This window comes from Paracoccidioides lutzii (assembly GCF_000150705.2).
Source record: "Paracoccidioides lutzii Pb01 unplaced genomic scaffold supercont2.4, whole genome shotgun sequence".
Lineage (NCBI taxonomy): Eukaryota > Fungi > Ascomycota > Eurotiomycetes > Onygenales > Ajellomycetaceae > Paracoccidioides > Paracoccidioides lutzii.
This window is the reverse complement of record NW_015440950.1, coordinates 535147-547888: the sequence shown is the minus strand read 5'-3', so window position 1 is coordinate 547888 and position 12742 is coordinate 535147. Positions and strand designations below refer to the sequence as shown.

The 12742-nt window shown below is 44.5% G+C and overlaps 2 protein-coding genes and 1 non-coding gene across 3 annotated transcripts; 1 reads left to right on the top strand and 2 right to left on the bottom strand.

The window, feature by feature from the left end:
* Window positions 1-667: 667 nt before the first annotated feature.
* PAAG_01925 (hypothetical protein) lies at window positions 668-3113 on the bottom strand (the record flags this gene model as incomplete). The annotated part of the gene is made up of 2 exons (XM_015844490.1): window positions 668-2657; window positions 2707-3113. 2 exons carry the CDS (start codon window positions 3111-3113, stop codon window positions 668-670), a joined length of 2397 nt encoding a protein of 798 aa, XP_015701494.1.
* A 2142-nt stretch (window positions 3114-5255) lies between these two features.
* Window positions 5256-5342, top strand: PAAG_11397. Its single transcript has one exon. It is a non-coding gene; the product is annotated as a tRNA-Gln (tRNA).
* A 1588-nt stretch (window positions 5343-6930) lies between these two features.
* On the bottom strand, window positions 6931-9791 carry PAAG_01924 (serine/threonine-protein kinase sck1; the record flags this gene model as incomplete). Its single annotated transcript, XM_015844489.1, has 3 exons — window positions 6931-8380; window positions 8474-9595; window positions 9691-9791. The coding sequence occupies 3 exons, from the start codon at window positions 9789-9791 to the stop codon at window positions 6931-6933; spliced, it is 2673 nt and encodes an 890-aa protein (XP_015701493.1).
* Window positions 9792-12742: the final 2951 nt, after the last annotated feature.

Genomic DNA, 12742 nt, shown 5'->3' with positions numbered 1-12742 from the left:
CTATTCCATCGAGTCTTGTTCATGTGTGCTGTACTTTCACTTGGCTAAGGGATAAGCGCTGGACGAATAATGTGAAAAAAAAAAAAAAAAAAAAAATCATGGTCAGTTAGCGGAAGGCGGCAAGATCATATCTCGCCTATATCAATTTACACAAACTCTTCCTAGCAAGATACTGATCAAATTATCTACTATTGTTTTAAGGTGTAGTTAAACCAAAAACTTTCCCATATTTCCCAAAAACGAAGATGATGTCGGTAAATGAATATTATATAAATCCACTGGTGAAAAGATAGGTCCGGCTTGGTTCTGAAGAAAGGAAGAAATCGAAATCGAAAGGGTAAACGATGTGATGGTAGGAAAACAAAGATGTGGGTATAGTGCTGCCAGGCAAGGAAAGTAAACCGGCAATGGAATGGAGTCAGGAGGCTCGAAGCTATTCTAGAAGAGAGCCCCTTTTGGAGAAGGAGGCCCTTCGACGAACAGCTCAGAAAAAAAGCGTAGGTTAATCTGAAAATAGAGGAGATGCAGGACGAAGAGACGGTGAAATAAGAATGAAACGAAATATTAAATATACACAGTAGAATAATAATAAACCCCAAGTATGTATCAAAATTAAGAAGAAAAAAATAAGATCTCAAAAGAATTAAAAGATGGAGTGCTCTTTACTTCAAAACAGCTGCTCCAACCTCACAAAATCTGCTGAGATGGTGTTGACCGGTCGCTCCCGTTCAACGTGAAACCACCAGTCCTTCCCCACTTTATGTCCCCGATTCCAGGATCCGTCGCACGTCTCCTTGGTAGTCCAGGATGGCGGTCCTCCAGCGCCAGTGATACCTTGGGAACTTCCTATCAGCGTCGTCGGAGACATAGGTGATGTGGACCGTGGAGACAGCGGCCGACTTGACTTATGATTCAAATGGTTGTTCCCGCTACCGCCTCCAGAAGGCCAGGAACCGAATAGAGACGTGCCTGGTGGAGAAGGAGTAGCAGAGGAGGCATAGTTAATGGTTGAACTGGTGTCTGTTCTGCCAGTGAGCGGTGGCAACAACGGCGATAATGAAGCGAAGTATGCTAGTGTTTGATTTGCGGAAAGGAAATGGCGCCAACTTATTAGGCCTCCGTCTGCATCTGAGGTGGGGATATCGGGCGTGAGGATAAAGCGGGGAGGTGCCTTGGCTGTTGTTGAAGTGGGCGATGTCCAGATTCTCCCCATGCATAATGGAAGTGTGAACTCATGCACCGTTATCCCGTGCGATTCTTCCCCAGGTGGAGCAAGCTCTTGCTTTTTCAACGGACCGAGAATGTTGTATCTATCGTCCACTCCAAGCTCAGGGGTAGGATCGGATGATATGGGTTGGGATGGAAGCTTGAATCCTCCCGAGTGATCACTAACCACGATCTTGATACCCGTTTCATTATCTTTAGACGACTTGTCGATGAGAGTTTGGCCGCGTATGCGAGCTGAACTCAGGTTGTTTCCACCGGGCAGCGCTAATGGTCGCCTCGTAATCGATCCATGCGAGCTGCGCGGGAGGGAATATCGGTCTGCAGGAACCATGATCTGACCATTCCGCGTAGGCCGACAAACAGACTGTATTGCGCCCAGTGGGTCCACATCAAAGGGAGCGCGAAGGGATTCAAGATGCGGAAATCCCGAACTCAAGATACTCTGTGCGAGATGTGAGTTGGCTGTATTGAATTTACTTAGCGATGACACAGGGGGGAAAGAATGAAAATCGCTTAGTGAAATGTTCAAGTCTGGACATGCCACATCCCAATGGAGATGTTTCAGAGCTGGTGAAGCCAGTAGCGGCTGGAATACCACCCCGCCATCGGGCAGTGTTGGTACGGTCTTGGTCTGGACAATACTGAACCGTTCCAGTTTCCTCAAAGACGCAAGGATCTGAGAAATAATAAGGAGAGAGCTAATATTCTGTTCTATTAGGGTTAAGGATTCGAGGGTTCGGGCCTCTGGGCGCCTAGTATAATGTGCTAGTCCGTTTTCCGTCAGACCTGGAAGATTTTCAAGGCGGAGAGATATTAAGGGAGGCAAAAATAACAGTGTACGATCTGTAAAGTCATTTGCATGAAAACCCGTAATTATTAAGTGGCGTAGAGACGGCAAGAAGTTGAACATCCGCAGGAACACACCGTGTTCTAGTATTCCGCTAGAATTCAGAGAATGTAACATAAGTGTCTCGAGATGCGACCATGTGGTGTGGTGGTTGAGGAACTGAAAAACTTGGCCACTATCCAAAAGTTCTGAAGTTTGTCCTTTTGACAGCTCACGGACTACAGAATTTTCTCCGATGATCCAGGCGTGTTCCTTGAGCTTCTTCCGCGTTGAAAGCGCATGCGTCAAACGATCGAACTCATGGTTATATGGTAGCGACAGGCCTAATAGGCGCTCCAAGTTTGGACACGCCATCACGACCGATGCAACGAGGTCTCGGTATTCTTGTACCGTAAAGTTTTGTTTTCCATGCCCTCCTGTTGCCGTCTCTAAATCCGGTATTCTGATCTCGATCACTACATTTGCCAGCAATTTTCTTTCTCTAAGCGTTCGTCGCAGCAACCTCAATCTGCTTCCTCTCTTCCATCTGTATTTTTTGAGTTGGGCCGGCGAGTCGTTACCTTGGATATAGATTTTGTTGTATCTAATATGTTTAGCAATTGATTGATCTACCAAGAACAGAGCCAACTTACAGCTTTCCCCTCACAGCCTTTTCCCATGCTCTGCTGGTTAGGGACAAAGAATATAAATCTCTCATATAGCATGTTACGCAGCCTCCAGAGTTAGGAGCTGCGTGAGAATAGTGAAGGTGTGAAAGAATGCAGTCAAAGACCTCCTGTGGTAACGGCTTTGAGAAAGGTAACTGTTCCTTCGGATTCGATTGCACTGACTTGAGCGAGCGGAAAGTGAAGCTAACAGTAGACGCAGCAGTAGGAGAGTAGATTTCAGGAGTACTCGCATTGGAGTAATTGCCGTTAAGCGCATGTGGAATCGAGAACTCTCTGGGAGAAGGGCTCCTAGGCTGTACGGGAATGGGATAAGCAGGCGAGGCTCGACGGCTAGGAACCTCACCTCGATATGGATCCCTATTGTATGCCATAACCCCCGGAATCTGATGCTGTCCTCGCAACCGCGTTCATTGCACTTTACTTAACACCACAAAGAGGGGAATAAAGCGAACATAACAAAAAATATGACCCAGCAAATGACCAGAGCAAACGGTTATTTTATTATCACAGAATCAAATGAGGGAGGAGGAATGAGAAAAGAAGAAGCCAAGACTGCTAAGAAGAAAGAAGAGCTACCAATGGGCGATAATAGCGTGAAAGCATGAAAAGAGCAACGGACTTAGTTTGTTTTTTTGTCGCAAACGACGAACCTGACAAGTCCTGACGATCGACTCCACAATAAGGGTGATCCTTTGAGCGATATCTCATCGCAATGGCCATATTTGTCCATTAAAGGAGCAAAGCCGAAAGAAGAGGAATTAATTTTATTCCCTTCAAGAAACAATTGGGCAAAAATTGAACAGATACCAGTACCAAGGAAGCATCAATCAGCGACGATGGGTCGGTTTCTGGAAACCGGCGGCTCTTGCATCGATTCATGGTGGAGACCAAGTCCTTTGGGTAAACCTGTGATAGGCTCACTACGGGGCGGCTAAAAATATATAGCATTCTATGGCTATAGTCAAGTTGCGGGGTTAAAAAAGCCATCAACCACTGGGAGATCGAGGTTGAAAAAAGGGGTACGAAAGAGCGGTAGTTAGGGCACAGACCGCACGGATTTAACTCGCAGTATGATGCCGGCAACTGGTCACAGCATTAGCGGCAGGACAGCTTCATCAAGGTGTCTGACGGTTTTGATTTGTGAGGAGTTACTTCTCCTCCTTTGTCTGCTCTGCTTTTACATAGAGTCACAGCCCTGGAAGATACAAGACTGCAATTAACAAGAAATCAACAACGTCGAGGGTGGGCAAAAGATTAAAGTGGCGTTGGAATCCCCCTTTTATTACTCGGAGCTAAATGGATGGCACGAAGCTCGAGTCCCGTGATCTTGAGCTAGGCACTAGTTATTAGCACATATTGATTTGGTATCTAACATCCCTCCCCATTTTTCTCCGCTTTTCTCACTGTATCTGGTATATATGAGTGACTCAGTCAACTGAGCCACTCAATTATTCAGGTTATTTTTGGGGGGGGGGGGGGGGGGGCGCTGGTTACAGGAGCCCATAATCCACATCATTGATACCTAACTTTGATGATATTGGCGTTTTTTTTATGGAGCATAAAAGAGGAGGATGTTGGACCCTAAAGTTCCAAGGGCTGTACCTGATCGAACAAGAACAATATTCGGGGATCAGCGTGAGTGGTTTCCTTGTAGCACCGAAACCGAGCTCAGGCAAATAGCTTATGTTGATCGAGATATCCAGGTATAAGTCAACCCCGGAAGTTCTACCGGACTGTGTGGGATATTGCATTTGATAGACATTGGGATACCAAATAGGTTGAACTATCATTGAATCATCGATGCCCCATGCACAAGTACTTATGATGCGGCGCTACTTCTACACCTGAACATCAATCATCCAGCACTCGTCGATCCTCATGCTGCAGGTATGAACTTGACCCAATCTGGTTTTACAGCGCGAAAACGGGATGCACCGAAAGGCCATCATCGAGCCATGCCCGGTACGCTGCTGTGTTGTTCAAAACCTGCGATACACGGAAACGACGCGGTACTCATTTTATAAGGTCGGGAAAGGCTTGACAACATTATATTTCTATTCTTCGCTGTGGACTGTGGCATCTCCTTCAATCAATCGGGTTTGCTTATCACGCTATGATTGCCTCCACTCCACCCCTTGCCACCGAAAACCATCTTGAATGGAACACTACTCGGCCTGTAATGCACGCAGAAGAACAGTATTTTTGATGACCATCATTCGGTCCTTATCAACCTTCATCAGATGTTCAAGCAAAGCATACACGCCATGCCAGCAGGTCGGCGAAATGCTCCAGTCCCAAAGGGTGACTGAACTACTGGCAATAGCTGTGGGCAATCCTCGAATCCGCAATAAGCACTGAATATTTTCATTCTCTTCTCTGTCATGTTATATAGCGCAGGGGTACCCTGTCTTTGGGGATCCCACTTTTACGCAGCTTTTTAAATGATATCCAAGTTCCCTCGTTTAAAACTTTAGATTTTATAACATTAGAAATTTAGTCCCAAAACGTCTAGCGGTCCTGTAGTGTAGTGGTTATCACAGTGGATTTTGATTTAAGTTCGTCAACTTCCATTAACCCCGGTTCGAATCCGGGCCGGACCTCTAATTTTTCATTCTTTTCATTGAATTGCTTTCTAATTAGTGTCACAAGTTTCTCCAACAATAGGACTGTCTCCGTTTGGAGGCACAGAATGTAATTTTTTCACGATATAGGACAAAAGTCAAGCATGACACGCATCCTGGCCGGGGAATTCTGTGTACAAAGTGATGATACAATAAGCTAAAGAAATACTTGAAAGCTTAAATGAGAAATCTCGTGCTAGCTGCGCACCCCTTATCCCCAAAATTTGATGTCCCGACTCCCTCTTGCGGTCGCCCGCATACAAGTTACCGGATACCCCGGTGTTGCAGCACTACGAACAGCATCGCAGTACTTCCCCGCGATTGGGAGTAATTATGGAGATATCTATTTCAAGCAAGGAACATGAATTGCTAGAAGATTTAGAAAATTGGAGACCAGCCAGCTGTCTTAAGATATGCACAATTATGTGTAGTGCATTTTATTAAACAAAAGTTTACCTTCCATTTCTTAAGTATGCCGTTCCATTTCATGTCTTCTATCGTATTAAGGCTGCCATTAACTGTGAGCTTTGAAGATGTAAGTGGGTTCATGAATTACGTATCCATCTCAGCTTAATATTACTGTGATATCTCCTTCCTCAAAACTGTTATCATTTGCTAGAAGCATTAGAAGCTTCACGTTGAAGCATGCTAGCCTTTAATCCATCTGAAAAGGGAAAAGTCAAAATGAATTGAGAGAGAATAAAGAAATAATTTGATAATATTTTGTCACTCCTAAAATACAAAATATCAGCCACAATCACTTCGAGTGGATTATGAAAATGGGAAAAAGAGGTTTCCCAGACATATTGTAGAGGAGCAAAAACAGAAATGCATCTGTCTCTCTTTGAAACGGATCAATAGGGGACCGGGGGCAAAGGGCAAAAGTAACAAATTCAAAGGTAGACGGAATACGGAAAGCGGAAAGTGATATCATTTAATAACTATATGAAAAGAAAATAGGGGAGAAAAATCAGGCAAAACAAAGCTTCATTCAATGAGGAAAAATGAAGGGAAATATCAAATTTCCACGCCCCCTCTTTTTTTGAAGATTCTCCCCACAGTTAATCGAATGCAACGCAATGCAAGTACTGAAAATAAGTGGGAAAAAAGTGTTCTCGAAAGCACATATATAAAGTTATAATAGAAACACGGCACCTCAGGCTGGGACTGCGATTAAAACGGTGTCTAAATCAGGTAAGGAAAGCATTGACGAGGCATACAGGCATCATTAAGCATTTTGGATATGTGAAGACGGGTACAAAAAAAGAAACTTTCTTTGCTTTGCGACTCATAGAATGATTTGATTGGCAACACCTCCGGAGGGTTCGAAAAAAATCATATAACCCCACATGCATTCATGAAAATGATGAAGCATTTATTAATAAAGAAAGGGGCGAAAGAAAAGTAAATAAGAAAATAGTTATAAAAAGGGAAGGTAAATATTCGTTCTGATCATGTACAGACAAGAAGTCATTATGTGCAACACAAGAATCGGATGTCCCATAGTTTGTCTTTGTTTCTTTCATTCTTCTTGGAGGGCTATTTAGGTAGGTAGAGTATGAGGCAGTCACTGCATATCGAAGTGGTAGTCTTCATCACCAAAAATACCAGCACCTTCAGTGGGTTCGCTCGTTTTCACAATGCCGCTCATACGATGTTCTGCCCTTCCACTACCTATGGGACGGTGTGATTGTTTTACCCAGGTATCATCTGGCCTGTAACTTCCCTCCATATGAACATCCTTCATATGTTGGTCCATAGAGCTTTCATTGACAAATGTAAATCCTCGGAAATTGGCCTGCATTCCCGGAGATATGGGAGTTGATGCTGGCATGGCGCCAGCTGCAAGTGCAGCGGCGCGTGCATTTAGGGAGGTCGCATGATCCAGCGCAGTTGTAAACTCCGGATCGAAGTAGGAGGTATCCATCTCTGATTTCAATTTCGGTTTAAACGGAGGGGCCACGTTCTTCTTGCCTAAGGCCTCCCAATCAACGTCGTGGAAAAAGGGGTGGGCCATAAGTTCTCTGGCATCATCAGAAGCTCCAAGTCTATGCCTCGGGTTTCGGTTAAGGAGGCCCTTGACAAAATTGCGTCCCTCAGAACTGAGAGCATCACGGGGAAATCTCACTTTCCCGAAGGCGATGTTCTTATACATTTGCTGCGTATCATCTGCGTAGAACGGACTCCATCCGCAGCACATTTCGAAAACCAGTACACCCAATGACCAAAAGTCCACCATTTTTGTGTAACCTTGTTCGTCAAGGAGAACTTCTGGGGCAAGATACTCTGTTGTGCCACAAAACGTGTTTGTCGTTTGGTTTTTGGTCAAGTTTGCCTTGGATAGACCGAAATCGCAGAGCGCAATGTGACCATTTGCATCAAGTAGGATGTTTTCTGGCTTGAGGTCTCGATACACTATGTCATGTTCGTGTAGATGCTGCAAAGCTAGTATCAACTCAGCGATGTAAAACTTCGCTCTAGCTTCATGAAATCTCCCTTCTTTTTGCAGATGCCAGAACAGCTCACCTCCAGACATGTAGTCTGTGACAAGGTACAAATCTGTGGGTGTTTGAAAAGAAAATTTGAGGCCAACTATGAAAGGAGAATTCGTCATAGCAGTCCGGACCAGGATGTTCCTTTCGCCAAGTGTATGGGCTACTTCTTTTTTCTGAATGATCACCTTTTTGGAAAGGACCTTCATCGCGTAGATTCTCTGGGTGTCCTTTTTTCTCACTTGATAGACTTGCCCAAACGTTCCCTTCCCTATGAGTTTAAGGATTTGGAAATCATTTGGTCCAAACTGCTTCTTGTCTGTTTTCTGAAAGCTCATTTCTAAATGTATCTCTCCCGACACATAGCCGTCACCGCGATCACGAACCACAAGAGGATACCATCCTGCTATTAATTTGTTATCTTCCTTAAAACTGACACGCAACTTTACGTGACCCAAGAACGCTTCGTGGTTCGATCGATCGTAAACCGAAACTTCAATTTCAGATTCATCCCCAAGGACATCACTAAAAGCAAGTCAGTTAAGTAAGGACGCGCATAGGCGTTGCCAATAATTAAAGGATAATGGGTAAAAAAGAAAAGAAGCCAAACAAACGCACAAAACGGCTTCATGATTCCACAAAGGATCCGTAACCTCACTTAGCCCCTTATGGTCATGCCTATCCAACAAGCTGTTGTTACTACTTTGTCGACTTTTCATTGGGATAGCCATGGGGCGACCTGAATCACTGTTGGATCGTTGGATCGGTACAGATGATAGTGTCTCATTTGTTCCATTCTCGGGCTCGAATTCGATAGGCTCCTCAGTTTGAGCACCGTTTGAAATGTATTCATTCAACTCAAAGACGCAGACAACGTAAGGATCAGAGCTCGGGCGCAATCCCCTTCCCTCAGATATTTTGACGGATAATTTCCCCTTGAGTGAGCCTACTGGAATTCCTTGGTTCTCTGATAAGGCGGTAGAGTGAGAAGAAGACGGTTTAGGGGTTTGCAGGCTTGATCTTGGCGGTTCAGGATGGCTATGAGCAGGAGAACGGGCCACTACGTCCGCTTGAGGAATTTCATTCGATGACATTGCTCGTGGGGTGAGCGGGGGTGTATTCTTTCGTAGTTGATTGGCAGTCAGCTTCGCCAGCTCTTCAGACGAATTGGAAAGCGGGCAAGATTGATTAGAAGGAGATAAGGTTGGGGAAGTAGGGAGACATGGATTAGCAAAGTGAGATGCAAGGACAGGATCGTGTGAGATGCTGCAAGGAACAGGATCTGATGTGTGCCGTCCAATCTTTAAAGAATTCTGCGACAGCAGGTTCTTTATTGCGCGGCAGATAGAACCCATTCCTCTCTCAGTAGGCGCGCCATTCTCAGCTTCTTCTGGTTCCTTTTGTAGAATGGAACAAGAAGCAGAGAGGGGAGGGTTAGGTAACGAGCTGATGTTCGAAAACGCATCCTCCTCTGATGGCTTCTCAGGTTGAGATGGGGAGGGCTGATCTCGTTCCAGCATGACAATGGACTCAGATAATGAGTCAGTGTCAGAGGAAGCCTCGGCCTCTATTTCAACCTGAGGATGTGCAAGAGAATCGTATTCTTTAATAGAATCGAAACCACGAACCTGAAAATAGCTGGGTATTATACTTGGGAGACGTTTATCGGTGAATTCTGGATTTGGTGTCGTGGAGATCCCATTTGGTGGGGTTGTAGAACCTATTCCGTCACCATTTTCTCTGTTGAATGTTAGCTTTGAAAACTCCCGATGTACCCGGCGTATGATGGGAAGAGAAAAAGGGGTGATGATGTTTTCATGCACCAACAACCAAACGGTAGTTGCGATACGAAGAGGAACCATTTCCCTTCCCAAAGAAAACAAACACCCATGAATATCCAAGGCTCGGTTCCCCTAACTTGACCGCTCATCGCCATTGCCACACAGTCCGCGGGTTTGTGTTAAAAAAAAAAAGAAGAAAAAGAAAAAGAAAAAGAAAAACAGAAAAAAAATCAATCAAGAATGGCAAACTCACAGCATTACTTCTCGCAGCAAATCCGCATGAATCCGTTGACCCGCCATCTTCCATCTAAAAGAGGCTGACACTCCTCTTAAACGCTGCCAGCTATCAGCTATAGCTGGAGAACCTCAAAACAAAGAAGTGTAAGCAGAATGGATGGTTGAGTCAATTGCAAGGTCGAAAGAGAACGTAACTCGAACTTCCTGGGTGCGATGTAGGGAGGAATAGTCTATACAATGTAGAAGAAAGATTTTGACTGAGGTCGAAAATGTTAACTAAAAGGTTAAATGATATTTAAATAAAACGCTAAAAGCCAGAAAGTAAATTGGCTGTATATAACGTAAAACACTAAAAATCGATGGACCATCTTTGAATTTTCAAAATAATAATAAATCCTAAAAAAAAAAAAAAAAAAAAAAAAAAAAGGGAGAAAAAGAACCGGGGGAGGAGGGGGGAGGGTGGAAGAGAAAGAGAGGAGAAAAACACGAAAAAAAAAAAAGAAAAGAAAAGAAAAGGAAAAGGAAAAAATCGACTTGTCCGGGAAGCTAGCAAAGTTTGCGGGACAGATTCGGGCCAGGAAATGTTGCAAGGGATTAGGGATGAGGATGGTGGGGACCGGCAAGCGGTGAGTTTTGGGTTGACTTACAGGCTAGATACGGAGCACGGAGGAGCAGTCAACTTTAGCTGGTAATGTATCAGTTAACTAAATAATAATAGATCCTGTGCAGCGCTGAGCGCGGAGACTGAAAAACACGGCGAAAAGGATGGCTGGACCAGCGCAAGGCAGGGCAGACTGGGCAGAGTGTAGGTAGAGGAGGAGAAACCTTGGAACTGCGTTTGTAAAGAGAGTGGAAGATAATAGAGCAGTGTTGGCGTTAGGCAGCTGTTAGGCACTTTGTAGGAAACCAGTGAGGGAGCGACGAGAGGATAGAGAGAGCAGAGAGCTCTCTAAGAGAGGTGTATGTTTGTCTGTATGTACACACATGCACTGTTCCTCCGGAGAAGAGGAGTATTATCACATCATACCCAGACGTAGGAGTAATAGACGGGGATCATCAGCAGTTTCAGTGAGGGTACATGCAAGGCAAAGAAGATGAGGAAATTGAGGTGGCAGGAGGAGAGAGCCGGCTCGGGAGTCGACATAAAAAAGAAGAGAAGAGGCTGCTGCTGATATCATAAGGAGAGGAGAATATAGATGAAGAGCAATCGGGATAGTCACAGATCTCCAACAGCTAAAAATAGGGGGAGGCGAAGAAAACCAGCCTCCGCCCAACTTGTGAGTTATAAATTATGATTACCTACAAATCAAATTGTCCCTCTCTTCCTCTCCCCCAACTCAACTCTTTCTGGTTTAACGAATCAACCAGTTCGTTAACTGTAGGCCTATTAGGTAACTGATCAAATTAGTTAACTACCAATCTAACATGCAGAGAGTCGGACCCTTTCAAGAAATACCGAAAAGAGTGCATTTCCGACCTCCGAATCACACAGTTGGGGAAACCCTTCAATCCCGTCAATTGCTGAGAGGAGGAGGGGTTGCAACTTGCGAGGCAGCTAGGTAACTAACTCATCACTCTTATTCGTAAAGTTAGTTACCCTGCTTGGGCGATTAGTTACCAGAACCATGCCTAAGCGGGCCAAACAGATACAACAACAGCCAGCAACAAGCTTCCGATTCCTGCCAGGCTCTTTTGGCTGTTTTACTGGTCGATCCACTTCATGACGCCCTGCCACCTGCTGCCAGTATCTTCGGTCCACTGGATGGATTGTGTTAAACTGCCCGTGGAGAAATATCTAGAGAGTTAACCTGTTAACTACCTACTGATATACAGCTGTTACTGTACTTTACATTCATGGATACTTGAATAGTGATCAGCCCCACTGAACAGCTTGAGAGAGGGAGAGAGTTTAACGAAGTTTCCAAGCTGCTGAAAAGAGTGCTCTGATATTGCGCCTTTTCGCGCCCATTATTTTCGCCTGGGCCAGGTCACAATCCACTCACTACTCAATATCTAGTCTGCAACGGAGCTGAACTGCTCAATATCTAGTCTGTAACGGAGCTGTGTGCTTGTCTGCTATTTTATCCCATCACCTTCAGAGAAACAGCGCGGTTCTGCATCCGAAATCTCCACCCCGCCACTACGGGGTAACATCACTCAGCTTCAGCCGCCTTGCTTTTCTCTGACAGATCTGTTGAAAAAACAACGCCACAGGCGGCCCCAAACAGCCACCAACAATAGGTCATGTTGTCATCGTCGATTGGGGGGCCCCTTTGAACAGAGTACAGGATTTCAGATGGAACTTCTTGTGAATCCTTGTACGGGATGATTCCCCCGAACCATTTACCGGCATCCAAACACTTTCAACCATTGCATCGGGAATAACTTCCATACAACCGATTTGCCACACGCAGCTGTTCTCTAGTTTTGAAGAACTCCACGAGAATCATTGGATGACATATTTCTCCATAGTTACATTTGACCAGAACATCAAATACGCATTTGAGCTGTTATTATTATTTAAAAAAAAAAAAAAAAAAAAAAAAAAAAAAAAAAGAATAAATAAATAAATAAATAAAATAAAATAAAAATAAAAAGAAAAATTTAAAGCATGGCTAATTCTCCATGAACCGGGATTTCAGGCACGTTCTTGGCTTGCCTGAGGAGGATTTTTTTCACAAATTTTCATGAACCCAGCATGACTTGATAGCACGAATAACTAATTGGGCCAAGGTGCCTTGATATTGTTTCCACGACGAATTGGAAATCCGTGCCTCAGTTCTATGTCGAATGATAGAACCTCAGGCCTTTCTTTTCTATAGATAATGGCCGATGGGTGAGTGGAAAGCAAGGGATCGAATTGAACTAA